Source organism: Acomys russatus, chromosome 29 (assembly GCF_903995435.1).
Source record: "Acomys russatus chromosome 29, mAcoRus1.1, whole genome shotgun sequence".
Taxonomy (NCBI): domain Eukaryota; kingdom Metazoa; phylum Chordata; class Mammalia; order Rodentia; family Muridae; genus Acomys; species Acomys russatus.
In genome coordinates this window covers 14906692-14933901 of record NC_067165.1, presented here as the reverse complement: position 1 = coordinate 14933901, position 27210 = coordinate 14906692, and the positions used below count along the sequence as shown (strand labels likewise).

The 27210-nt window shown below is 48.6% G+C and overlaps 2 protein-coding genes across 4 annotated transcripts; one reads left to right on the top strand and one right to left on the bottom strand.

Moving 5' to 3' along the window:
* Window positions 1-698: 698 nt before the first annotated feature.
* Window positions 699-7004, bottom strand: Svbp (small vasohibin binding protein). 2 transcript variants are annotated; one of them, XM_051171822.1, is made up of 3 exons: window positions 6581-6791; window positions 6335-6484; window positions 699-1147 (listed from the first exon to the last, which is right to left on the bottom strand). In XM_051171822.1, the coding sequence occupies exons 1-3, from the start codon at window positions 6650-6652 to the stop codon at window positions 1061-1063; spliced, it is 309 nt and encodes a 102-aa protein (XP_051027779.1). In that variant the 5' UTR covers window positions 6653-6791; the 3' UTR covers window positions 699-1060. The 2 variants fall into 2 exon arrangements, with proteins under 2 accessions (XP_051027779.1, XP_051027780.1); XM_051171823.1 differs by lacking the exon at window positions 6581-6791 and adding an exon at window positions 6860-7004 and having other exon boundaries at window positions 700-1147.
* A 7597-nt stretch (window positions 7005-14601) lies between these two features.
* Ermap (erythroblast membrane associated protein (Scianna blood group)) lies at window positions 14602-26130 on the top strand. 2 transcript variants are annotated; one of them, XM_051171795.1, is made up of 11 exons: window positions 14602-14691; window positions 15632-15970; window positions 17011-17286; window positions 18811-18927; window positions 20704-20736; window positions 21185-21217; window positions 22750-22770; window positions 23880-23900; window positions 23996-24022; window positions 24136-24162; window positions 25354-26130. In XM_051171795.1, exons 1-11 carry the CDS (start codon window positions 14607-14609, stop codon window positions 26067-26069), a joined length of 1695 nt encoding a protein of 564 aa, XP_051027752.1. In that variant the 5' UTR covers window positions 14602-14606; the 3' UTR covers window positions 26070-26130. The 2 variants fall into 2 exon arrangements, with proteins under 2 accessions (XP_051027752.1, XP_051027751.1); XM_051171794.1 differs by having other exon boundaries at window positions 17005-17286.
* The last annotated feature ends 1080 nt before the right edge of the window (window positions 26131-27210 follow it).

Sequence of the window (27210 nt, the reverse complement as noted above, 5' to 3'; positions counted from 1 at the left end):
TTTCCTCTGGAGACAAATAACGAGCCGTCCTTATTCCCAAGGCAAAGCCACCATCACTATCTCCATGGACACTGGCTCTCATTCATCCTTCTCGTGTGTGTGTGTGTGTGTGTGTGTGTGTGTGTGTGTGTGTGTGTGTGTGTGTTCAAGACAAAGTCTTAGATTGGAGCTGTGGCTAGCCTGGAACTTGCTATGTAGAGCAGGTTGATGTCAAACTCAGAGGTATCTGCTTGCCTCTGTCTCCTGAGTGCTGGGACTAAAGGTATGTGTTACCATGCCTTGCTTTTTGTTTGTTTGTTTGTTTGTTTTTCGAGACAGGGTTTCTCTGTATAGCCTTGGTTGACCTAGACCAGGCTGAGCTCAAACTCACATCGACCCACCTGCTTCTGCCTCCTGAGTGCTGGGATTAAAGGTGTGCACCACCACACCTGGCTTTTTTAAAGACCTATTTTATTTTTAATTATGTGTATATTTACACATATTTATGCCAATGTCTGTCTTTGTGTGGGTGTGTGTATGAGTGCAGTGCCTACAGAGGCCAGAAAATGGTGATGGACAGCCTGGAGCTGGAGTTTCAGGTGGTTGTCAACTGAGTGCTGGGAACTGAGCCTGGTGCTCAGTGCAGCCAGTGCTCTTAACAGCTGGGTCATTCCTCTAGTCCTCACCTACTCCATCTTTGTTCCATTTCCTGTGAACAGGCACTCCACTAAAGAACAAATGAACATTTTGTATTTTATTATTTTTAGGGAAGAGACACAGTTTCACAAGAAACAATGATTGATCTCAAACAATAGAAAAAAGGTCTTTTAAAAATCTGCTGTCCTAGATGAAAAGTCTACCCAGCAAGCACTAGGCCAGTTCTGAGAGGAGAAACCAGTGTGGAAGTTACCTACAGGAAGTTCGCTACAGAGTCCTCCACAAGTCCTGTCTATTTCTGTAAGGCTCCAGTGGGTCAGCTCAGTGTAACAGTGGGAACAGGCTCACAGACAAAGGCTCCAGGTCCACTGACTGGGATGCAGGCTGGCTCACTCCACAGGTCCACTGATGGGATGCAGGCTGGTCACTCCACAGGCGGCTGCATCTGCTTACAGAACTCATCAAACTGCTGCTGTTCCAGCTCCGTCATGACTCTGTTGAGAGCATAGATCTGAATGGAGAAACAGATACATTAGCAATGGAGGCAGCTGAGGAGGCATCTGCTGGGAAATGGAATGGCACCAGGAGGGGCCTGGGAGCCAGTGCCTAGGGCAGGGTGGCAGCTTCCGTCTGGGGAATGAAGAGAGTGCAGTAAGGCAAGGGGCCCGGTCTCTAGAGGATGGTACCTGACGGATGTGAGGGGTCAGACAGCACAGGATCAGTTCTGGGAACTTGAAGTGTGCTAATATGTGGTGGTGGTGGTGGGGGAGCTGGAGAAAGACAACAGTGCCAGGCCAGGGAGTCACTAGAGAGCAGCAGACATTGGTATGTAGGGACAACTTGACTCTATCTGTGCTTTGGAAAACATGACTGGTGGCCTTTTCAGGTGGTGGTACAAATAGGGATTATCAGCTACTGAGGAGGCATCTATCGAAGTCCAGGGAGGAGGCCCTGTGCTAGAAAGAAAATATTGAAAAACATTCTAAGCTGGTGGAAGTTGTCCTCTGACCCCGACACATGCACCATAACACACACATAAATGTAGCAAGAAAAAAAAAAAAACTGCAGGTGAGAGAGCCAGTCACAGAATATAGTGTCTGCCACCAATTTAAGAACTAGAACTTGGGGCCAGAGAGATGGCTCAGTGGTTAAGAGCACTCGTGGCTCTTGCGGAGGATCCAGATGTGTTCCCAGCACACACATGGCCAGTCACAACTGTCTTTTAACTTCAGTTCCAGGGGATTCTATGCCCTCTTCTGACCTCTGTGGGCACCAAGCACTTACACTGCGTACAGGCATACACGCAGCCAAAACTCCTAAGAATAAAGATATGAGAGGCACTTGGGACAGAGGCAAGTGGACCTCTATGAGTTTGAGGCCAGTTCCAGAACAGCCAGGACTACATAAGAGAGACCTTGTCTCAGCAAAACAAAACAAAAATCTGAGAGGCAAAAGACAGAGAGAACTTGGGGCCAGAGAGCTGGCTCAGCGGTTGAGTGCTGCTATTCTTACAGTGGGACTGTGAAGTAGAGATAAACCTGTTTAGGATTCCAAGTACGGGATCAGAACGGTCTCGTGAGAGAACAGGTGAGGTTAATTCACTAGAAGAGCAACTATCTCGTGCAGGAGCTTAATTGTTGCCAGCTGAAAAGAACCCGTGAACAGACTCTGGGAGGAGATATATAAATGAGCCAGAACTGGAGGCGAGGGCGTTTTGGAGACTTGGGATAGATTTGGCCGTTCATCGCTGCACTTCAAGACGCTCCTACAGAGAACCGCTTGAGGGAAGGCTTTGGGACTACGGCTCCTGCTGAGGTTCTGGGTTCTGGTTACCCCAGGTTCCAGGAGAAGAAATCCTGTGGCTCCTGCCCGGAGAATCATTCCTCGGAACTGATATCCTTAAGGTTTTGTTATTGTGTCCATTAATCCTCATTTCCTATTGTTTTGGTTAGTCGGGTTATAAGTGACGTATGCTTGGTCACTAAGTTGTTAATAAAATATATTGGTTAAGAAAATTGAGCCTACAGGACTGGGGCTCCGTTCCCAGCACCATCCTCCGAGGGTACACATACACAAACATAATCATTAAAAAAAAAAAAGGCTGGGTGTGGCAGCTCACACCTTTATTCACAAGACTCAGGAGACAGAGGCAGGCAGATCTCTGGGAGTTTGAGGTCAGCTTGTCCGACATGAGGAGTTCCAGTCTAGTCAGAGCTATAGAGAGATCCCGTCTCAAAACAAACCAAAAAGAACCCGTAGCCAGGCCCAGTGGCACACGACTAAAGATGTAAAACTATGCAAACTGAAGTGATTTGCTCTGCTGTGACATACTATTCAGGAGTACATACTCAGACGCAGTGAGTTCAGACAGAACAGTGGCAGAACGATTAGCACAACAATCAAAATGGCTTATGGTGAACAGGTACATGACCAGAAGTGGGTATTGGAGCCTCCAAGGTCTATTCTCCCCAAGCCTGCCCCTTTCCCTGTCTGTCTGTCTGTCTTCCTTTCTTCACTCCCAACCCCCTTCTTTAAGACAAGGCCTCACTAAGTTACTCAGGCTGGTCTTGAACTAATGTATGCTCACTGATCTACTTCAGTCTCCCAAATGCTAGGACTACAGGTGTGTGCCACTGGGCTTGGCTTCAAGTTGAGTTTCTTAGGCTGAGTGGTAGATATGAGGATGTTTATTATTCTTTAAACTATACATGATTACACATATATTTTATAATATATTTAAAAAGAAGAAACGTCTCTGCTGTGTATGTTTGATACCTGCCAGCCTTTTATGATCTGTATATTCCTTTCTGATCTAGGACTGGCAGGATACTAAGTAACATTCTGGAGACTTCCCATTCAGAGGCAGACGGTAGGAGAAAGCAGAAAATAAGCAGGGCAAGAAAAGATTTTTAAATGTGTAGGGTGCCTGAGCCAAGCAGTGAGACTTTTGGTCTGCAAGTCTTCGGGCCCCAGCGGTGCTAGGATAAGCAGACAAGCTGCTTCAACTGTGAAATGAGCCTACATGCCCATGTGTCCCTCTCAGGTATCCTTCATGGCTAACTTTCTGGAATATGGCATCTTTATCCCTTCCTCCTTATGAAGGTGCTGGCACATTCCTATGGAAGATTCCATTTCATTCCAGGGAACATAGACAAAATAGCAAGACAGCTGTGGGGTAAGCAAATGGCAGGCTGGGGCTGGGCGTATGGCTCGGTGGGAAAGCCCAGGCACATACATCCTCTGGGTTCAAGCCCAATACCACAAAAACAAAACCAAGAAGCCACAAAGTAGAAACCACTGTTCTGACCATAGGTCTGCCCTCATTCATGGCTGGACTCTGGTCACATCACTTCTTATTCCAGAAGGTTTCACAAACGGTAAGTGGGAAATGGTGACACCTGCCTTGGCGTTTGCTCACACGTGTGCAGGCCCAGCTGGGGCTGACATGGTAGGAGCTAACAGGTGCCGGCTGCTGCCAGCATGCACACCCAGTCTGACACCTCAGCAAGAAAATATGGACACAACCAGCTGGTCTCTCTTAAGTCCACATGATAAAAGCACAGCAGCTGCTTGGAAGCACAGTAACTCCAGATCACGGCCACTGCTGGTTAGCAGACACCTGCGGTATGCCAGGCACCTGTGCAATTCCTATTCCTTGTAACGCTGTGAGGCAGAGCCCACCACCTGCATTTTACCAAAGAGGCATCGCGGAAATGACGTTCCCAAGTGCACAACACATGGGAAGAATGAGTGCATGCCAGCATGACAGGAACAATGCTGTCCACATCTATCAGTGTGCACAGAGCAGCTGAGGGGCGGGGCTCGCTCTTATAGCATTCCTCCAGCCGCAGGCTCAAGTACAAAGCAATTAAGGTCTGTGGCTTGGGTCTGGGTAAAGAAAGGGCACATGTATTCATAGGATGGAGGAGCATAGCTTTCAGATGACCTCTGAAATTACTATGATTACGGGAATGCATCTTCTGTGAAGGCAGAACTGTTCTCTGCCTTGTCCAGTCACTGGTCTACAAACTGGTGCTTGGTCACAGCAGCAGCTGGATATTTGTTTAATAAACGGATCCGATAAACAAACCTGGACACTATCAACTGTCAGGCCAAGAGGAGCAAGGAGTGCCTCACATTGTCAACTGGAGTGCACGCTAGAGGAACCCCTCCGAAAGCTCTTTGGCAATGTCTAGGAAAACGGAAATAGCACCTGGTAATTCCTCTGCTCAAATGCCTGACAGAAATTCTAGCAAAGGTGACAAGGAAGTGCCTAAGAGACCCCCCAACACATACCACAGATGTGTGTGAAAAGCAAAACTGTAAGTCATTACATAAGAGGAATGATCTGGAACCCTAAACAAGGTGGTTCGGGGGCTGGAGGGAGGGCGCAGTGGTTAAGAGCCTTTGCTGCTCTCTCAAGGGACCCTGGTTCGATTCCCAGCACCTATGCCAGGCGGCTCATAACCACCTGTAACTCCAGCTCCAGGGCATCTGATGCCCTCTTATGGCCTCTATGGGCACCAGAGCTCATGTGCACATACCCACCGCGCGCACACACACACGTAAGAACCAATCTTTTAAAAAAGGTTTCTAAGGCAGACAATATAAAGGACAAAGGAAACAGAGTCCTAGAGTAACTCGGCTATCTCTAAAGTGCCCTTTAAACAAGAAGTAAAGGCACAGATAATGTATTCATCCATTTGAATGAAAATGCATTAAACAAAAGAGCTCACCCAGAGGGAGAGAAAAGGTGTAAGACAAGAAACAGTCAAAGGGGGGCATCAGACATATACGTGACTTTAAGAAAATTCTAGGAAAATGCGACAACAATCCTAAGCAATCTGAGAAGCCAAACACTTGTACTTTAAAATGTCTCAAAACACACAACGAAGAGGCATAAACCCCCAGCAGGCTTTTTACTGACACTAAATACTAAAATACTCATGTTTGGATGTGGCTCATGAGCCAAGTCCACATTCTAAAGCTTTTTATTCTTAACATGATTAGAAGTGTTGAGAGAACAAAGAAACCCACTGGTGGGCTCCAAGCTTGGGCCTTCACACCGTTACAAGCAGACACTTAAAATAATTGCTGTGATGCTGGTGGTGGTGGTGGGTTGTATGTGTGTTGTGTGTGTGTGCATGCCACAGCAAGTGTGGAGGTCAGAGGGCGGGTTTGTATGGTCCTTCCCTTCTTCCATCTGCATATGGATCCTGAGGCATAGACTCTGGTCGGCACGGTTCTGCAGCAAGCACTTTTCCCATCCCACCCACCAACTAGCTACTTTTTGCACCAAAACCACACACGTGTACTGGGTCACAGGGACACACTGGCACTTCACGCACGTTCGTTCATTCATTTATTCATGTTCTCCTCCCCTCTCTGATCCCTCCTGTATCCACAGCCGCCTTTCCTCTTTTCATGTGTCCCTCAGATCCTTAGCAGAAACGCTCGCTCGGTGCCAGGAGTCATCTAGGGACCTGGTACAGGCTGGGATTCTGACACTAAGCTGGCGAGAGACTCTGGGTTTCCAGAACCATTGTGGACCTGAATGGCCTCTCTACCTCTGGGAAAGACCTTGCCTGGAGACAAGCCGGGACCCCTAGTAAAGTTTTCTCTGTTGTTTTTCCTTCCAGTACCTTCTCCAGCTGACTCAGGCAGGCATACATACTGAGGCCCCCTTCCTCAGTCTCACCTCTGCTCTTTGTCTTTGTTTCAGCTCCTGCTGGGCAGATTTCTGCTTAGCCTTCTCCACTCTGAAGGAGGGTTCTTTAACTTTGGATTTGTCTTTCCGGGCAGGTGGATCCATGGTTTGGCTTCTGAATGTTTCTTGGTTAGCTCTGACCTGATGGTACAAAAAAAGAGAACCGCTTGCTAGTCTTTCTCCCAGCTCCCTAGCTTGGCAGAGAGGCAGGGTGCCCTGGAGTCTCACTGCCAGCACCTCGCTGTGCGCTCCTAGCCGAGTCTCCTCACTTCTGAGTCTCAGTTTCCTGCACAATGGGACAGCAGTCATTTCTTGGGCCTTTCCCTACCAACGCCGGGTGAGCAGCAGATGAGAAGGCCCGAGAAAGCAGCTCCAACCCGGGGGCTTACGGTACGGACCGGGTCTCGGAGGCCGAGGGGCAAGCCTCCCGGTCCGCGGCAGCGCCCTCTGCCAGCCCCGCCCTCCCGGCCCCTCCGCAGCAAGATGGCGGCTCGGGGGTCCGCGCCCTTATCCTACCCGGCCTCGGGCTCCTGGCCTCCGCCACGTCGCAGACCAGCCCCCACGCGGGGCTCACCCTGGCCTTCCCCTTCCGCGGGACCGGAGCGTCCAGCCCGCCGGCCTAGGACTGGGCGGGCCGCGCCGGGGAGGGCGGGGCCGCGGCCTCGGGTGTCCCTCCTGCAGAAGTCACTGCGCGCGCGCAGAAAGCACGCCTGGGCGTGACAGGACCGGGAGGGCGGGGTTTGAGGCGGGCAGGGGGCGTGGTCTGAAGCAGGAGGGGCGGGGCCTGGTGCCGGGACGTTCTTACAAGTAACCAAAGCTTTTCCTGGCTTCTAGTTTCTGGGACAACTGCGAGGCTTTGAAAGGCAAAATCTGATTCCTGGGGTTGGAATTGGTTAACACTAGAATTGTGAGCATCAGGTTCTAAATGCAAAAAGTCATTGCTGATTGCTTTCTTCCTGATTTACGGATCTATAAGGAAAATCAAATGTGGTATCCTGTTTGCCACTTGCTTTGACAGCTTTGAAGTGTGTGTGTGTGTGTGTGTGTGTGTGTGTGTGTGTGTGTGTGTGTTTGTGTGTGTGTGTGTGTGTGTTAATGCAAGGCCTCTACCATGGCTTGCACGCCTTTAATCCTAGCACTAGGGAGGCAGAGGCACAAGATCTCTAAGAGTTGGAGACCAACCTGGTCTACATAGTGAGTTCCAAGCAAGCCAAAGCTACACCTGATTCACAAAAACAAAACACACGATAGAAATCCAGGGCCCCAGGCATGTGCTAGGAAAGCCCTATATTGCTGAGCTCTACCCTTAGCTGACAGAAATCATGACAGAACTATATACAGCCAACATACAGAGAGAAGAAGAGAGAAGGGGGGGAGCAGCTGGAGAGATGACTCACAAGTTAAGAGCACTGACTGCTCCTCCTAAGGTCCTGAGTTCAATTCCCAGCAACCACATGGCGGCTCACAACCATCCATAATGCAGTCTGATGCCTTCTTCTGGCCTGCAGGTGAAGTGAAGGTAGAGAAGAGGGCATCAGACCACATTACAGACGGTTGTGAGCCACCGTATGGTTGCTGGGAATGAAACTCATGACCTGTGGAACAGCAGTCAGTGCTCTTAACCACTGAACCATCTCTCCACCCCATCCAGGCGCTATTCTTAGAGCATTACATTATTAAGCCCACTATTCCTGATAATAAGGATGTGTTATGCAAACATGTATAACAATAAGATATAATGCATATTCTATACAGGAACAGGCATTGAAAAGTTAACTGACAGCTAGGCAGTGGTGGTGCACACCTTTAATGCCAGCACTTGGGAGGCAGAGGCAGGTGGACTTCTGTGAGTTCGAGGCCAGCCTGGTCTACTTAACAAATTCCAGACCTGTCAGGGCTACATACTGAGCATCCGGTGGGAATCCTACATGGATACTCAGGAGCTTTCAGTCCAAGTGTGAATTGTGATACTCTTTTGGGAGGCCAGTTCTGCACTAGATCTCAAAAACCTTAAAAATGGGCATAATCACATGAGTGCACACACACACACACACACACTCTCACACTCACACTCATGCTTCCATTTATACAAGGTATCAAAATTAGATGAACTTTAAGAAACATAAAGTGGCTGCCAGGACCAGTAAGAAAGGGGAGTTATTGTTCAATGCATACAGAGTTCATTTTGCAAGACAAAACTTTAGAGATTTGATACATAGCAGTGTTAATCCTTTTGTAGATAGACTTTAAAATGACTAAGTTGCTGTGTCTCTAATCTCAGTTACTGGAAAAGCTGAGGCAGGAGAATCACAAATTGAATGCCAGCCTGGGCTACATATAGAGTGCTTTCAACATCAGCCTAGGACAACTCACGGAGGCCCTGTCTCAAGAAAGTTAAGAGGAGGGTTGGGGAATGTAACTCAGTGACAGGGCACATGGCAAAGTGTGTGTAAAACTATAAGTTCAAAACAAAGCAAAAGCAAAAACAAAAAATGGACGAAAGGGTAGCTATGATAGATTTCAACACAAGCATTAAAATAGCGCAGAAGAAAGTTCCACGACGTAATAAGATGCCTTTTAGACAGGCAGCTCCCTAGAGCATGACAACCGGGCAACCTAAGCTTCAGTGGACCCAGGCTCAGTAAGAGACTCTACCTCAAAATACAATTGAGGAAGACATTTGACATCAACCCCTGGCCTCTACACACACACACACACACACACACACACACACACACACACGCACACCCCTAGTGCTTTAGTATATTAAAATTCAAAAGGCTATGGGGTTGGAGATTTAGCTCAGTGGTAGAGCGCTTGCTTAGTAAGGTTTTGGTCCTCAGCTCTGGAAAAAAAAAAAAAAGATAAAATAAAATTCAAAAAGCCACAAAGAACATATATTGTCTAGCCTCAGTATCTGTTTTATAGTTTCAAAACAGAAAACAGGAGAAAGCACAACAAAATGACTAATAAGTCATGTTTTATTATCAGGGATTATATTTGTCTTGTTTAAATTTTTTGGTATTTTTTGAAATTTGTACAGTGGATATTTATACTTCAACAACCAGGATCCAGGCACTGGGATGAGCGTTGGACTCACAGCACTCAGGAGGACTTCAAGTGTGAGGCCAACTTGGACTACACAAGCCGACTCTGCCTCACGCAAAGGAGGAAAGACAATACATGCTCCTTAAAAAATCTAGCATCGGGGCTGGAGAGATGGCTCAGTGGTAAAGAGCACTGTCTGTTCATCCAAAGGACCTGGGTTCAATTCCCAGCACCCACATGGCATCTCACAGCTGTCTGTAATTCCAGTTCCAATGGATCTGACACCCTCACACCAATGCATATAAAATTAATTCTTTTTAAAAAGTCTAGCCTCTAGGGGCCCTGGGAGGTGTTCAGGAAACCATATTTAGTTAGCTGAAAGTTGGCTTCTGTTCACTTCCCAATTAAAGTGAACATGGTGGGGGCTGGAGAGATGGCTCAGAGGTTAAGAGCACTGACTGCTTGCTCTTCCAGAAGGCCCAGGAACCACATGGTGGCTCACAGCCATCTATAATGTGATCTAATGCCCTCTTCTGTCATGTACTGTATACATAATAAATAAATCTTTTTTTTTTAAAGTGAAGCATAGTGGGGCCTGATTTTGTAAATGGCTGTAATCCCGTCACTCAAGAGGAGGATTATAAATTTTGTTTTGTTTTTTTTTTAAGATTACAGATGGTTGTGAGCCACCATGTGGCTGCTGGGAATTGAACTCAGGACCTCTGGAAGAGCAGGCTGTGCTCTTAACCGCTGAGCCATCTCTCCAGCCCAGGATTATAAGTTTGAGGTGAACCTAGACTCTGTAGTAAGACGCTGTCTGAAAACAAGACTATTAAAACTCAGGGGAAGAGCTGGGCGTGGTCGCGCATACCTTTAGTCCCAGCACTCGGGAGGCAGAGGCAGGTGGATCTCTGTGAGTTCGAGGCCAGCCTGGTCTACAAATTGAGTGCAGGACAGCTAAGGCTACACAGAGAAACCCTGTCTCGAAAAACAAACAACAACAACAAAAACAAAAAACAAAAAACAAACAAACAAAAAACACAGAGACATAGCTGAATTATGACTGTCAGCACACGGTTAGTCAGGAGAGGTAAGCTCTAGCATTCTAAAGTGAGCACATTTATGATACTGTATTGTGTATTCAGGATAACTAGGAGAGAGGGGAGTTGTAGGTTGCCTAAAACAAATAAGTGATGATGGTGATGATGGAGTGTGTGTGTGTGTGTGTGTGTGTGTGTGTGTGTGTGTGCTGGAGATGAAACCCAGGGTCTTGCCAGGTGCGTGGATTAGTACAACTCCACACCCAAAGCAAAGTGTGAGACAAGCTCCTCTGTGCAACAGGTTTCAGGAGGAGACCCAGGACAAGTAAAGGGTTTCTGGCATCCGGGAACCAGCGGGAAATCTTGGAGGAGTAGTAAAGATGGCTCAGAACTGCTCATGCGATGCCTTAGGGATGGCCCCAGGCTGAGAAGTCTGCTGGGCCTTTGCTCTAGACTCTCAGACAGTAAGCAAAGAACTGCTGACAAGCTCTACAGGTTGCTGACAAGTCTTGGCCACACTGAAACTGGGTGACAGCTCAGCCGTCAACAGGGGACGCAGTGCAGGCCACCACCAGAATCTGCTAGACTGAAAAAAAAAAAAAAAAAGAAGGAAACCACAGGGGCAGTTCTGTATGAGGAGTACATCTTCATGAAAGTCACGATGAGCTATTGTTAAAGTCACAGGTAGGTATGAAAGCAAGTCGGTTAGGAAGGGTGTAACGTAAGAGGGGAGCGCGCGCAGAAGCAAGCTTGGAGTCTGACAGCAAGCATCAAGGTGTAGTTAGAGATAAAAACTGTGTGGCTTAAAGAATGTGGCTCCTTGGCGGGTGTCTTGAAACCAACCTTCTAATACGTTAAGTTAAAAGTTACCATGCAAAGTGATGGGTTTCTGCGCAGCCTTTTCATGTGTATATGCCATTACATTTTTTCTTATTCACTCCCAGCCCCGGTGCCTTCTCGCACACTCCCCAGCCCCTTCCTTCTGTCTCCCTCCTCCCCAGCAGTCCTCCCTTCTGCTTTCACACTGCCTCCTGTATTACCTTACTCTCTCCTGCCTTTTATGGTTTCATGGTTTCTTTCTCTTCTCTAACAGTCTCCTTTCATAACCTACACACACACACACACACACACACACACACACACACACACACACACACACACACACACACACACACACACACACACACATCCTAAATGTAAATCCTGCATATAGGAAAAAACATGCACTATTGTCCTCCTGAGTCGGCCTTATTTCCCTTAACATACGGTCTCCATTTCTATGTACAAATCTCCTAATCTGTACTAGTTGAGAAGTGAAGGAGAGCAAGTCTTTTTGGGATCAAATTGCAGGAGTTGGCACCAAGCCCTGGGAAGGAAAGAGAGTTAGGGGAAAGGCCCTTTCTTTGCCTGGCAGTAGACAGTTCCCTCACTTTTGGGGAGCCTCCTTTCGGTACTCTTGCTTTATCAGGGATGGGCAGACAGGGCGTTGCTTGTTTGTTTGTAGGGAGAGCTGGAGGCCATCTGGGAGGCCGAGGGAGCCCTTGGCTTTGAGACTCTGGTCATTAGACTAGAATATGAACCTTTCGCAGATCCGTCTCTTGGGGTCATCTTGCCTGTGGGGAGCAGATGTTCCCAGCTAGGAGGCTCCAGCTCTGCCACTAAAGGACAAAGGTGGTAAGTTCTCTTCCGTCTCCCTTCTTTTCTTAATCTGTTTAGTTCTTTAAATTTCTCAGGATTCTCAAGTTCAGTAGGGGAGCCATCATCTTTCTTTTTACAAAGAACATCTTGAAGGACAGAGTGGGACAATGGTTAGCTGTCATTTAGGAGCCCCAAATAGAAAAAGTGATGAGAGTGACGGGTGGGTACTGTCTAAAGACCCTTACTTAATTTTATAGTGATTGTTAATGTTACAGCAGGCATACAGTTTGTCCTCGCCATCCGCTGGATCCTGAGCTGCATAATATCAGGCTTATCATTTATAGATGTGTATGGTCTTCTTAAATTGCTTGAGATTGGAAAAAAATGTCTCATGGAATCTTTAAAATATATATATTATATATAAATATAAATAATATATATAATATATATTTAGAAGCTTCAAAAATCAAACTAGTTCAAACTTAAAATGTAACTGACTATCACTTAGGCAAACACTTCCAACTTGTGCCATGGGGAAAAATTGGTTCCTATATGAAGAATTATACGAAGCCATTAAGAGACAAATAAATCAACGAGAAAAGCCAGCAAAATACAGAAGTCAACGACAAGGACCAAATAAGTGAATAATCAAAGAAATACCATTTAGCAAGAGGACCATTAAATTCTAAGAAATATCAGTTCATTATCAAATTGATAAAAACTTTAAAAACCTGATACATTCCACTTAAGGCAAGGCTGTGGGGAAACAAGAAATTAATTAATTAATTTGGTCTTCCCTTAGGACAATTTGGTGGCGAAATTTTAAAACATTCCCATTTTATATTTTTGGTTGTAAGATATCTCTCCAGCCTAAAACATTCCTATTTTAAAATTAGGACGCTTAAGGCCTAAGAGTTCCAGCAGCTTGCTTTAACTTACAGTCTCATTTAATTGGAGACTATACCACGACCCCAAGACTGAGCTCCTAGTTCCAGCTGCCAACCACTGTCACTTGTTGCAGTGTTCAAACAGCCTACCATATGGAGTCATTTCTAAAAAATTCTCATAGGTCTGTGTTGGAACACTGAAAGCTGTTAGGAGGATATGTGGTGGCATGGAAAATGTGTGTAATGCCACACCCACGGAAGACATCAGGTACCAAAGCAGCACCTGCCTTACGTTAAAAAAAAAAAAAAAAAAAGATGTATTTGTTTTTATTTTATGTGTATGCGTGTTTGTCTGCATGGATGTATGCATGCCAGGTGCATGCCTACTGCCTCTGGAGGTCAGAAGAGGGCGTCGGATCTCCTGGAACGGGAGTTACTGATGCTGGTGAGCTGCCGTGTAGGTGCTGGGAACTGAACTGAGGTCTTCTGGAAGAGCAGGCTGTGCTCTTAACAGCTGAGCGTCTCTCCAGAACTCCTGGATTGTTTCCCGATAACCAAGGTGATACAAAGGACGGGAAATGTTGGAGAGACATTGAGAGCTTTCTCTCTTCCAAGAGTGTTGCCTTTTCAGCTTCCTCCTCCATGTGGACTGACAGCAAGTGGGTGGGCAGAGCTTCGTTAGGCAACCCTCTGGGGTCTCCCACTTCTGGAGTACTCAGTGGTTTGCACTGCTGAGCTATGACTATCCCTTCTGAGTTTAGCACACAGTTGTCAAGCGCTTGTTCTCCAGGCATCTATGGTCAGTGCTCTGTGCACGTTCTCTTCCTGAGTCCTCCCACCTACCTGGGAAGAAGCTCCGCCCCCATAGATTAAGGATGTGGCAGGACAGATATTTACACAACTTTGCAAGAGAGATGTGGCCAGCAAATAGGACTAGGTAAGACCTGAACCCTGGTCTAGTCAAACCCTGTTTGAAGTGTTGCTGCTTTCATGATGGCTCATGATGAGGACCTTGAAGCCTTGGGTGGTTATATGTAAACCTGAAAGGCTGTCAGGAGGCCAGGCATGGTGGCACACGCCTTTAATCCCAGCACTTGGGAGGCAGAGGCAGGTGGATCTCTTGAGTTCGAGGCCAGCCTGGTCTACAAAGCGAGTCCAGGACAGCCAAGGCTACACAGAGAAACCCTGTCTTGAATAAAAAGAAAAAAAGAAAAAGAAAAGAAAAGCTGTCAGGGAGGCTGGAGAGGTAGCTCAGCAGTTAAGAGCCCTTGCTGCTCTTGCAGGGGGCCCTTCTAAGTACCCGAAGCAGGCTTTCTCACAACCACCAGCATCCCTAGTTAACAGGGGAAGCCACACCCTCTTCCAGCCTCTGAGAGCACCTGTGTGCTCACATGGTGCACGTGCCTCCCCCCCCATATAGACACATAACTAAAACAGTATTTAAAGATGAGGAAAAAAGTTCCCTGAGGATTTAATCATGTTGTCACATGAGGGTAAGGGTAGTGTCACAAGGGAGAGGCTAATGGCACTGGGTTGAGCAGTGCAGGCCCTTGCTCCTCAGGTAGGCCATGTGACCTGGGTCTCAGCCCCAGTCCCTAGCTTCCTCAGCCCAAGCCCATCAGCCCTCTTCCGGTGTCTCTCCTAGTTCACATGGAGAGACGGAGTCCCTGTGGTTCCTGGCTTCTCGGCAGTCTCCTCACTCTAGCTCTCTTCCAGCTGCCTGCTCAGGCATCAGGTAGGAGTTTGGGATCTTTCTTATTTATTCATTCATTTATCTATTTATTTATCTATCTACTTATTTATTCACCTTAGTCATGGCTCCATCCCTCCTCATCTCCCAGTCCCACCTTCCTTCCCTCTCCCCCATCCCCTTCCCCCACCCCTCAGAAAACGGGAGCCCCAAGTCCAATTCACCCCAGCTCATCAAGTGGTATCAGGACTGAGCGGGTTCTCGTCCCCCGTGCCCTGGCAAGGCAGTCCCACCAGGGGGAAGTGATCAAAAAGCTGGCAACAGAGTCCATGTCAGAGAAAATGCCCGCTCCCCGTACTGGGGGACCCACACGAAGCCTGAGCTGCCCATTGGCGACATCTTTGTAGGGGGCTTAGGTCCAGTCCATGCGTGGTCCCTGGGTGATGCCTAAGTCTCAGCAAGCCCCTCTGGGGCCTGGTTAGTTGGATCTTTTGGTCTTCTTGTGGAGCTCCTGTCTCCTCCAGGTCCTTTTTCCCTTCCCCCCACTTTTTCACAACACTCTCTACATATTGTTTGACTGTGAGTCTCAGCATCTTTTGGATTTTTTTGTTTGGGGGATTTTTGTTTATTTGTTTGTTTGGTTTTGGTTTTTCGAGACAAAGCTTCTCTGTGTAGCCTTGGCTTTCCTGGACTTGCTTTGTAGACCAGGCTGGCCTCGAACTCACAGAGATCTGCCCGCCTCTGTCTCCCTGAATGCTGGGATTACAGGCTTACTCCACCACGCCCATCTGGGATCTTTTTATGCATGTAGATTTAACAGGGGTGAGGCATGATGCTGGACCTTGGTTCTTCTTGGCTTCTGTTTTCTATGGTCCTTCCCAGGTTCTGCCCTTCCCTAAGAACGCCCCCCCCCCAACACACACATTCCTCCTTCCTAAGTCATCTCTTCAGTGTCTTTCTCCCCTTTCAGTCTCTGTCCACACAGGGAATGCTGGGAACTTCTACCTGGCCCCACTTGGGGGCACAGCCGAGCTGCCCTGCCCTCTCTTGTTCTGGCCCAGTATGGTGGTCAGCGAGGTGAGGTGGCATCGGCTGTCACGCCCGCCTCACACCCAGGCTGTCCACGTGCTCCGGGACGGGCAGGACAGTGATGAAGACCTGATGCCGGAATATAAGGGCAGGACGGCGCTGGTGAGAGATGCCCACCAGGGAAGCTACACTTTGCGTATCAGTAAAGTGAGGTTCGAGGACCGAGGGCCGTACCAATGCCTAGTCCGGGTCGGAAACTGGAGCCGAGAGGGCAACGTGACCCTGCAAGTGGCAGGTTAGCATGGGTCGGAGGGCCTGCGTCGTTTGTGGCAGTCGCTTTGTCAGCTCCGTCTTGTCTTCTCCAGTCTGGTCTGCTCTTCTCAACAAAGCCCTAACTTTTCATTTTGACGGGGGCAAGGAACCTAGACCTTGGGAAACACCGTCTAGTTCAGGACCTGGATAAATACAGTTGGTGACCTGTAAAGCTTATTGGCTCGGACAACAAAGGCAGCTTTCTCTGCTCCTTTACCAAGAAACTCATCACCAGGGCTGTAAGGAAAAGTCCCCAAAGCCTAGAATTCCCAATGTGACAAGGATTTGCTGCACAGTCCTTTCTTAGATTCTTGTGTATATAAAGGGCCAGAGGCAGATGGCGCTTCTCAAACTAGCTTCGGTGTCTTTAGAAAAATCAGTCTACTTCAGACCCAACTCAGCTCCACGTGATCACCATTCATAATCTTTTAAAAGGAGTATTTATTTCTGTTTTATGTATATGGGTGTTTTACCTGCCAGTATGTCTGTTTGTACACCATATGGTATGTGGGGACCACAGACCCTGGAAGGAGAGTGTCAGGTCTCCTGTGGCTGGACTTACAGACAGTTGTGAGTTGCCATGTGGGTGCCAGGGAATCAAACCTTGGTCCTCTGGAAGGGCAACCAGTGCTCTTAACCCCTAAGCCATCTTTCTGGTCCCTGATCATCTTCCGATTACGGTTTAGTTGCATACCCCAGAGGGATGCATTCCTTTAAAACACGCAATAGTTGGTAGATGCTTTCCAATCATGGAGTCCTGTGGGGGGGGGGCAAGTCAATTTCAAGTGGGGATTGGGGTGCCCAAAGAAGTCAGGTTAGTGTGATACGGGGACTATCTTGACTGTTTTATCCCGTTGTGGTTGATGGAGCAGCCGTGGGTAAAGTAAAAAGGCAGATGCTCTGGTTCTGGTAACAGCTGTAGCTGTTCATCAGAGGAAGCCGGGGGATGGAGGGCAGGATGTTGGCTAGGACCATGCCCTTGCCCTGCTGGTGAGCCAGGCAATCTGTCCTCCTCAGTTTTAGGTTCTGATCCCTACATCCATGTGAAGGGCTATGATGCTGGGTGGATCCAGCTGGTGTGCCAATCAATGGGATGGTTCCCAAAGCCATGGACGGAGTGGAGAGACACGGACGGTAGAATGCTACCGTCCCTTTCGGAGACCCACTCCCTGGATGAAAGTGGGTTATTCCGAACAGTGGTGTCCAGCAGAGTCAGGGACAGCACTCTGGGAAATGTGTCCTGCACTGTCCGAAATGAGGTTCTTGGCCAAGAGAAGACCACAGCCATGGCTATTGGAGGTAATGCTGGGGTGCTAATCAGCTTGATGATCCTGAGAGGTCTGGAGGAAACGCCTACCTCAGTGGAAACTGGCTCAACAGCTGGGGAACCAGGCGCACACAGGATACACAGACATTCATGCAAGTAAAACACCCATACACACTACAATTTTAAAACCATTTTTCTATTTTTTTAAAAACAAATTTATTTACTTATTATGTATACAGTGTACACCTGCAGGTCATTAGCGGGCACCAGGTCTTATTCTAGATGGTTGTGAGCCACCATGTGGTTGCTGGGAATTGAACTCAGGACCTCTGGAAGAGTAGTCAGTGCTCTTAACCTCTGAGCCATCTCTCCAGCCCTATTTTTCTATTTTTCACAAATTATATCATATTATAGCTCTGGGAATGTATATTATTTTTAAAAACTTGAAAAATGGAGCATTTTAGAGAAACAAAGACAATGGCATAAAAATCTCATAAATTATAGAGATATAAAAATAACAGCATAGAATCTCATAAATTATAGAGAAATAAAAACAATGGCATAGCATTTCACAAACTATAGAGAACTGCTGCTAACATTTGGGGGGTATGGCTCTCAAGACTTACATGCTTATACTTCTGAGGTGTGTGTACATGTATGCATATTTATACCTCATTTCTTTTCTCACTTCCCCATCCTGGACTCACTTTGTAGACCAGGGCTGGCCTTGAACCCACAGCGATCCGCCTGCCTCTGCCTCCCGAGTGCTGGGATTAAAGGCGTGCGCCACCACTGCCCAGCACAACATCCTTTTCTTTATTCCTCTATGTCTCTCCCCTCTTACTTCTGCCATTGCCTCTCCTTACCTGATAAGAGTTTAAGGTGACTGACTTAAGTCCTTCCCCTTCCCTTGTCCAAGGGAATTAGGACTCCTACCACCTCTGTTTCACTACTGAGTTAAACCAGGTTGGGAGAGGCTAGGTCTCTTGCCTGGAGCCACCTAGTGGCTGAACAAGGACATACAGCCAGCAAGGACTCCCCACTCTACCCCTTTCCTGCCTCCTGGCATCACAGCCTTGGAGTGCCACACTGTGCACTCTTCTTTTCCTGCCTGGGCTTTCTGCCCGCTGCTGTGGTCCATAGACCTTGTAATGCCACTGTTGGTGGTGGAGCAGAGAGGCTCGTCTGGAACACACTGTTGTAGCCGAGCCTGCGGTTGCACAGCAGAGTTTGAGGAGAAGGCAGGCAGGACTCGTGAGGAACTGTGGGTAATTAATTATTAAGGAGCACACATTCAGAACTATGAGGTCCCTGGAGTATTTGTGAGGACAGGGTAAGCTTGTGGTTGAAGAGCCTTCATGAGATATGAACATCCCATTTCTCTTTGTCACCCCAGAGTTTGAATTCCCAAGAGAAGCAAAGAGCCTCGTCAGTCTTGCCAGGGTTCTCCCTAGGGCCTATGAAGACAGCTGAGTATGCCTGAGCCATCTACCCTCTGAGGCAGGGGGCTGCCCTCAGGTGTCTTCCTGAGGGTGGGTCATTGGTCTCTGTTTCAGACCCAGACCCAGGAAGTCTGTCCTCTCCAGAAGTGGCTCTCTCTGTGGTCTTGCCTATCTTGGGGCTCCTCATCCTTCTCGGCATTTGGCTCATCTGTAAACAAAAAAAATCAAAAGGTAAGTTGGTGGTAGAGGAGGTGTGGGCACAGGGGTGTGTAGGGGTGTGGGGGTGTGGGGGACTGTGATCGCTCTGGGATGTGTAGGGGTGGGTGTGGGGTGTGGGGACTGTGATCGCTCTGGGGTGTGTAGGGGTGGGTATGGGGATATGGGGGACTGTTATCGCTCTGGGATGTGTAGGGGTGGGTGTGGGGTGTGGGGACTGTGATCGCTCTGGGGTATGTAGGGGTGGGTATGGGGGGTATGGGGGACTGTTATCGCTCTGGGATGTGTAGGGGTGGGTGTGGGGTGTGGGGACTGTGATCGCTCTGGGTATGTAGGGTGGGTATGGGGGGTATGGGGACTGTTATCGCTCTGGGATGTGTAGGGGTGGGTGTGGGGTGTGGGGACTGTGATCGCTCTGGGGTGTGTAGGGGTGGGTATGGGGGATATGGGGGACTGTGATCGCTCTGGGATGTGTAGGGGTGGGTGTGGGGTGTGGGGGACTGTGATCGCTCTGGGGTGTGTAGGGGTGGGTGTGGGGGGTGTGGGGGACTGTGATTGCTCTGGGGTGTATAGGGGTGGGTGTGTGGGGTGTGGGGGACTGTGATCGCTCTGGGGTGTGTAGGGGTGGGTGTGGGGGTGTGGGGGACTGTGATTGCTCTGGGGTATGTAAGGGTGGGTGTGGGGTGTGGGGGACTGTGATCACTCTGGGGTGTGTAGGGGTGGGGGTGGGGGGTATGGGGGACTGTGATTGCTCTGGGGTGTGTAGGGGTGGGTGTGGGGGGTGTGGGAGACTGTGATCGCTCTGGGGTGTGTAGGGGTGGGTGTGGGGGTGTGGGGGACTGTGATCGCTCTGGGGTGTGTAGGGGTGGGTGTGGGGGACTGTGATCGCTCTGGGGTGTATAGGGGTGGGTGTGGGGGGTGTGGGGGACTGTGATCACTCTGGGGACACACCCACAGAAGCAGATGTGGACGTGGCATTGGCTCCAGGTGGGAGGCCCTGTAAGTTGAAAGCTGGGGGAGCCAGCCATTTACCAGGGACTCACATGGCAGAGGGAATGGAGTAAACTGTGGAGAGGCTGTGAGTTGAGCTGTGAAGTCTCAGCCCTTCGAGGAGTCGGACTGGAGCCAGCCCTGGCAGCTCTCTAATTCACTAAGAAATCAGAGCCTTCGAATCAGGAAATCCAGTTACGTTCATTTGGATAAAATCCTCATTTAAAATGGTCACATTTCTCGGGCTCCTAATTGCAAAGGATTTGGAGAGTTACACAGGCCAAGCCTTCTTCCCCTGTCTGATGGTGGGAAGGCTGTGCTCTTTTCAGATGGCCACACACCTGTATTGGCAAGGGGGTCAGTCCTACGCTGACAGCTTAGACCATGTTTGGGTGAAAACATCTGTGAGCTGTTAGAAAAAGCACGTCTTGAGCCAGGAGTGGTGGCTCACATCTTTAATCTCAGCACTTGGGAGGCAGAGTCAGGCAGATCTATGTGAGTTTGAGGCCAGCCTGGTCTATACAAAGTGAGTCCAGGATAGCTAAGGGTACACAGAGAAACCCTGTCTTGAAAAACCAACAACAACAGAGAGAGAGAGAGAGAGAAGAAAAAAGCACTTCTCTCTCCCCCCACCCCCATAGACAGGGTCTCTCTGTGTTTATCTTGGCTGTCCTGGACTTACTTTGTAGACCAGGCTGGCCTCGAACTCACAGCGATCCGCCTGCCTCTGCCTTGTGCCACCACGCTCAGCATTTGAGAAAGTACTTCTTAAGCGGAGCTCTCTCTCCTCTCTTCCCACAGAGAAACTGCTCTATGAACAGGCAATGGAGGTAGGTAAGTGTCCTGGGCAGGGGTGGGTGTGGGTGTGGGGGCCTTTTGTTTTGTTGTGCCTACAGAACTAAACTCTGGCCCTGAATGTTCCATCACCCTCTGTTTGTGTGGACAGAGGAACCCAGTCTTTCTCCTAAAAGAGATGGCAGGGCGCTGAATGGGGACATCTGCTCGGGACCATGCTTTGACATGGTGCTCTTTGGCTACTGTGTGGTGAAGGGACCAGAGGAGTAAGACAGGACACGGGGGGGGGGCATGGGGGGTGGGGGGGGACACAAATTGGCTTCCCATTCTTGTTGTTCAGAAGAATGACAAGGACAGGCTAGATCAGGTCGGGTGGAGCTGAAGATGGCGGAGCTGGGCAGCTCAAGGGCTGATGAAACCAATGGGGACTCAGAGCCCTCCACAGAATGGCTGAGAATCTCATGTGTTTTCCCTTTTCTTTCCCTAGAAAATCTTCTGGAAGACCACGCCAAAGAAAAAGGTATGTTCAAAAGCGCGCGCTCGCGACAGGAAAAAAAAAATGACATTCTTTCTACTGGCAGTCCTAGTCCATAGTACTAGAATTTAGCTTCCAGTGTCAGGGGGGTGATGGAGTTGGTGACAGTGGATGAGGAGACGCCAATGCCCCACATGCATGCATCTGGGCTGTCATGTGCTCCCTCTGTCAGTCTTCCTACCAGTCATGTTAAAAGGAGGCCTGCATGTGACCAAAACATATATGAACAGGAATCTCAGGCATCTGCATGACCTTGCCATGGAGAGCGGTGGTGTGGTGCCATGCAAGGACCACAGGCTCTGGGCTCAGCAGCACTTGACTCGACTTTGCTGGTCTGCCACAGCTTGGCCTTGCATAATCCAGTCTTGTCCAGAGCCCTGGACTCCTCATCTGTAATATGGGGGTAGTGAGTTCTCCGTGTTAAAAGATCTGCCTGTCACAGGGTCTGGGACACCTTTTCCTCAATGCCACACCACCATTGTTAATTGAAGGAATGGGTGCTGGGGCCCTCCCAGGGCAAATGTCAAAAGACGACGAGCTTTTGAAGTCTTGCTAGATGGCTCCTAGCTCAGTGATGTTGGGATCTGTGCATCACCCCCTACACTGCCATCACGCCAGCTGTTCTGCTCGAGAGTGCAAGGGCACAGAACTCAGACAGCCTTGAGCTGGAATCCTGCTTCCTTGGTCACTTACTGGCTAGATGACCTTGAGAACTTTGCATGTCATTCTGAGCCCCAGCTGCTCTCTGCAAAGCAGGACTGATAATTCCATGCATGTCACTGTTAAGAGGTGGTGCAGCGCACTCTGTGAAAGGGCAGGGCATGGCGAATGGGAGCAGTTAGTTGTGGAAGTGACAGCCATAAATCCTAAGCTCCTGAGGAGCTGTGACATATTCCAAGCCCAAGAGCCTACCCTGTGCCTAATCCTTAGCTGGCTGGGGCCTCTTGGATGTGTAACTTCAGTTCTCTGGCAGGGATAGTGCTAGGCGGGGAATGTATGGGGCAGGTGGGCTCTCTAGAGAAACCTGAAGCAGCCCTGCAAAGCATAGGAATCATAACTTCCGGGAATCCCGAATTCTGGAAACAGAGACTTTGGAGAAATATGAAGTCATGCCAGTGAGTCAGTGTGGGCCTTTAGCCACGTTTACACCTTAGGTACCCTAAATAGGAGGCTAAAGAAAGGCTTAAGGCACACATGCGCATATGTGCACGTGCGAGCACACACTCGCGCACATGCACTGGTATTACAAATATGGAAACAGACAGAGGAAGTGAGACCAGACAGATACAAAGGGATAGGGGAACCAAGGTGGTGGGGGGCAGCTGGCCATCAAGGAAGTGCCACAAGCTCCCTTGGACTCCTGAGTCTGACCTTTGGAAGAAGGTGTTGGATTAGAGACTGGAAGTGGCCCCGCCCTCCTTTTGTCCGTTGGTGGAGTGGTGGGCCTTCTAGGGCTCAGGGATGAAGGGACAGGCTCTGGTCACTCACTCCTCTCTCTGTCTCTCTCTGGTTTTCAGGAAGACTCCACAAAGCCCTCAGTAAGTTTTGTCGAGTTCTATTGCACTACTTTCTTTATGCTGCCGTTTTCTGCTTCTGGCTGAGTGACTCATTTTCACTCTCTGGGTAGGGGGGTATAGAATAATTCAACCCCCAGCGACTGGGGTTTCCTGGCTCTTGACAGCCCCTTTAAGAATGTGCACTCTTTCTCTTTGTTGCACTTACGTAGCCTCTAAGTGGGAAGTGTTTTACCAAGATACGTATCTCTTAAAGGTGGAGGAATCTGGATGGTCTTTCTACCCAGGCATTACATTTCTTTAGGCAGGGTCTATGACAGTTAGGTCTCTACTTGAATGTGACACAGCCCCTTGAATTCACAGTCACTTCAACCATGGGAACCAATTTTTTGTTTTTGTTTTTGTTTTTTGTTTTTTGTTTTTCGAGACAGGGTTTCTCTGTGTAGCCTTGGCCATCCTGGACTCGCTTTGTAGACCAGGCTGGCCTCGAACTCACAGCGATCTGCCTGCCTCTGCCTCCCAAGTGCTGGGACAGGGAATCAATTTTTAACATTTAATAATAATGGGAAAAAACTCCCACCCTGACAGAAAATGGTGGCACATACTCTTAACCCCATCATGCAGGCAGAAGCAGGCAAATCTCTGTGAGTTCAAGCTCAGCATGGTCTGTATATCAAGTTCCAAGACAGCCAGAGGTGGAAGTGAGACACTGCCTCAAAAACAAAACAAAACTCAACAACAACAAAAAACAAAACAAAACAAAAAAAAAACCCCAAGAAAATAAAAAAGACAGGTGGCAAGGGCAATGGCTATATATTTTACATAAAGAAAATATACATGCTAACAAGATCTAGTAGGGAGTTAGCGATAGTTTTTGCTTTGTTTTGTTGTCAGGGGAATGGGGTACCAGACAAGCTTCCTCTGTGTAGCCCTGGCTATCCTGGAATTTGTTCTGTAGACCAAGCTGGTCTCTGAACTCACCCCAATGCCTCTCTGCCTTGAGTGTTGCGATTTAAGACCTGCACCACCACGGCCCAGCTGACATGGTTGCTGCTAATCTGCTATAGAAATGTGGGTGGGAGGGAACCAACGCCCGGCGAGTGGGTAATTGTCCAACTGTTTTTATTCTTCAGAGAAACTCCGGAGCGAACTGAGTAAGTGTCCCATGTTTTTATAACTTCCTTACCGCCTTCTCCCCTGCGCAGTAAGTGCAGCGTCAGACAGCTCACCCCCATCTCTTCTTCCTCAGAGTTGAAAAGAGCTGCCGCCAACGCAGGTGAGTTGCTTTCTCTGGGCTGGGGTGTGGGGTGCGGTGGAGGGGTGGTGTTGGCTCCACTCTCTGGGCATCCTTCGTTTTGACTTTAACAAACACTTTCTTTGCCTTTTCAGGCTGGAGAAGAGCCCGGCTGCATTTTGGTAAGTTAATAACCAGTTTCCATGTCAAAGTCTCGCCTTCTCAAACTCTGCCACTTAAGTTTCATCCTCTTCCATTTGGATGCAGACTGTAAATTATTATTATTATTATTATTGTTGTCACTATGTAGCATAGTTTGATTAAATCTATGATTATCCAAGTTACTTTTGTTGGTCGTGTTTCGGCACAGCAATAGCAACCCTACCTAACACAGGAGGAAAGGCTCTATTTGGCTTACAACTTACAGGCAAAGCCAAAAGAGGAATATGAGTAGGGGGAGGCAGGAACTGAAACAGGGACCATGGGGGAATGCTGCTCACTGGCTTGCTCCCCATCTGCCCAGAGGTGACACCACCCACAACGGGCTGAGCCCCGTCACACCAATCATTAGTCAAGAAAATGAACCCAACAGATTTTTCCTGCTGGCTAATCTGATGGAGGTATTTCCTTAATTGAGTTTCCCTCTTCCCAGATGACTATTGTTCAGTGGTTCTCAACCTTCCTAGCACCGTGACCCTTTGATTCAGTTCCTCATGTTGCCATGACCTCCAACCATAAAATTATTTCGTTACTACTTCATAACTGTAATCTTGCTACTGTTATGAATTTTTTTTTTTCCGAGACAGGGTCTCTCTGTGTAGCCTTGGCTGTCCTGGACCCACTTTGTAGTAATGTAAACATCTGATATGTGACCCTCCCAAAAGGGTCGCAACCCACAGGTTGAGAACCACTCTAGCTTGCTTGTTCTCAGCTTGACAAAGAACTAACCAGCACAGGTCTAACATCCCAGTCTGGACATTTTTTTGTGTGTTTTGGCTTTTTTTTTTTTTTTTTTTTGGAGACAGTCTAATGTAGTGCTGCCTGGTTTCGAACTCTCTAATGTAGCCAAGGATGACACTGCGCCACTGATGCTCCCGCTGCCGTGCTCAAGCACTGACTTGGGTAACCCCACCTGGTTTTTGTAGTGCTGAAAGCAGAACCTAGACTTCAGATGCAGCAGGTGAGCTTTCTGCCTGCGAGCTAGAAGTCTTTGGCTCCAGTACAGTAGGTGGAGGCGGTCAAGGAAAGCCATGAACTAAAACACATTAATGATAGACAGCAGCCCTCCAGAGTAATTTTTTCCCCCTCCAAATCTACCTAAAGACGCCTTAAAACATAACTTTCCCTTCTCATCTCTCTCTCACTCTCTACAGTGGCGGTGACCCTGGACCCCAACACCGCACACCCCAAACTCATCCTGTCCGAGGATCGGAGATGTGTGAGGCTTGGTGACAGGAAGCGGCCTGTTCCTGACAACCCAGAGAGGTTTGATTTTGTTGTCAGCGTCCTGGGCTCCGAGCACTTCACAACTGGCTGTCACTACTGGGAAGTGTACGTGGGTGAGAAGACCAAATGGATCCTTGGAGTGTGTAGTGAGTCTGTGAGCAGGAAAGGGAAGGTCACGGCCTCGCCTGCCAACGGCCACTGGCTTGTCCGGCAGAGCCATGGGAACCACTATGAAGCCCTCACGTCGCCGCAGACCTCCTTCCGCCTCAAAGAGTCCCCAAAGTGCGTGGGGATTTTCCTGGACTATGACGCAGGCATCATCTCCTTCTACAACGTGACTAATAAGTCCCACATGTTCACTTTCGCCCACAGTTTCTCTAGCCCACTTCGCCCTTTCTTTGAACCTTGTCTTCATGATGAGGGAAAGAACACGGCGCCTCTAATCATTTGCACTGAACTTCAGAAATCAGAGGAATTGATTGTCCCCAAAGGAGAAGGGAAAGGCCATGCTAACGGAGACGTGTCCCTGAAGGTCAATCCGTCCTTACTATCTCCCCAGGGTTCTGAGCTTTTCCCAATCAATGATACCTGGCCCTCTAACCTTAGCCCTGCCCTTCAGGGCCTCACGGTTCCTTCTTTGTAGGGCTGTGTCCTGGGCTCCACTCCCACGAGCGGACAGCCTGGCATCCTGGGCCAGTTTCTCCAGTACCACACGCATCTCCTTGGCCCAGATCCAGGACTTTCTGTGGTTTCTCTTTGTACCACTTTTCTCCCAGGGATCAGTTCTGAGCTCAACCATTTTTCTAGAGACTGGACGTTTCCATTGCTCTGGTGGATGACTTCCTGAACTAAACAAAGCACTAGGGAGGGATTTAGTAGGAGACATTGGCTGCCACTTGGCAGGATTCAGTACAGACTCAGGGCAAAGGTCTCTCTACCTGGGGGACCGTTGACAGTGACGTCTCAGTGTCAGCCTGCTCAGGGGGTTTCCAATTGTGAAATTATAGCCCCTAGATCCTGATTTCTTCCATCAAAGGCTGTTCTTCTCTTTTCCTTCAGTCAGGCCTCTAACTCCCAAATCAGCTTTGTTCAAGTATATGCCTTGTGAATCATACACCCTCCCTTCTTCGTTCAGGATTAGAGACAGAGGTGTAAACACCCCATGGTCTTCTATTTCCTTCATGCTGTTTGCAGCACAGTTTGGAGACACCCAGAGCACATGTTTTCAACAGCGAATTTGAAAGGAGCCATCCAGAACGCACATGTCTTTTTTTTTTTTTTTTAAATTAACCTACATGATGACCAGGAACTATAATCCCAAGAAATGTCAAGACAGGCTGGTGGGCACAGCTTTAACCAAAGCAGTCCAGCTGTGTAGCCCTGAGCCAATGAGTCACTCTGCAGTCTGTGACATTCAGAGAGGCCCAGTGAGGGAAAAGTGGCAGTTTGAGCCACTCACATATACCCACAAGGGTATATGCTTCAAGACTTGACAACAGCCTCCGGGTCAGAGAGGATTAATCTCAAGAAAGTTGGTCTTATTTCAAATCAGGCATCTTAGTGGGTATGACGGTGCACAGCAGGTGGATCTCTGTAAGTTAGAGACCAGACTGGTCTACATAGTAAGTTCTAGAACAGCAGGGCTGTGGAGAGACCCTGTTCCAATGCCACCTCCCCACCCCACCCCCCAAAAAATCAAAATCAAATGAGACATCCTGTTTGAAAGATGATACGTGGGCTGGAGAGATGGCTCAGTGGTTAAGAGTGCCGCCTGCTCTTCCAAA

What these genes read in the sequence shown, in the direction of transcription:
- Svbp (XM_051171822.1), bottom strand. Translation starts at nt 6,652, where the DNA reads ATGACTGCTGTCCCATTGTGCAGGAAACTGAGACTCAGAAGTGAGGAG. An exon ending in GGCTAGGAGCGCACAGCGAG is followed by an intron (nt 6,485 to 6,580) that starts GTGCTGGCAGTG and finishes TTGTACCATCAG; the next exon opens with GTCAGAGCTAACCAAGAAAC. An exon ending in AACAAAGACAAAGAGCAGAG is followed by an intron (nt 1,148 to 6,334) that starts GTGAGACTGAGG and finishes TTCTCCATTCAG; the next exon opens with ATCTATGCTCTCAACAGAGT.
- Ermap (XM_051171794.1), top strand. Translation starts at nt 14,607, where the DNA reads ATGGAGAGACGGAGTCCCTGTGGTTCCTGGCTTCTCGGCAGTCTCCTC. An exon ending in CACAGCCATGGCTATTGGAG is followed by an intron (nt 17,287 to 18,810) that starts GTAATGCTGGGG and finishes TCTCTGTTTCAG; the next exon opens with ACCCAGACCCAGGAAGTCTG. An exon ending in AAGAGCCCGGCTGCATTTTG is followed by an intron (nt 24,163 to 25,353) that starts GTAAGTTAATAA and finishes CACTCTCTACAG; the next exon opens with TGGCGGTGACCCTGGACCCC.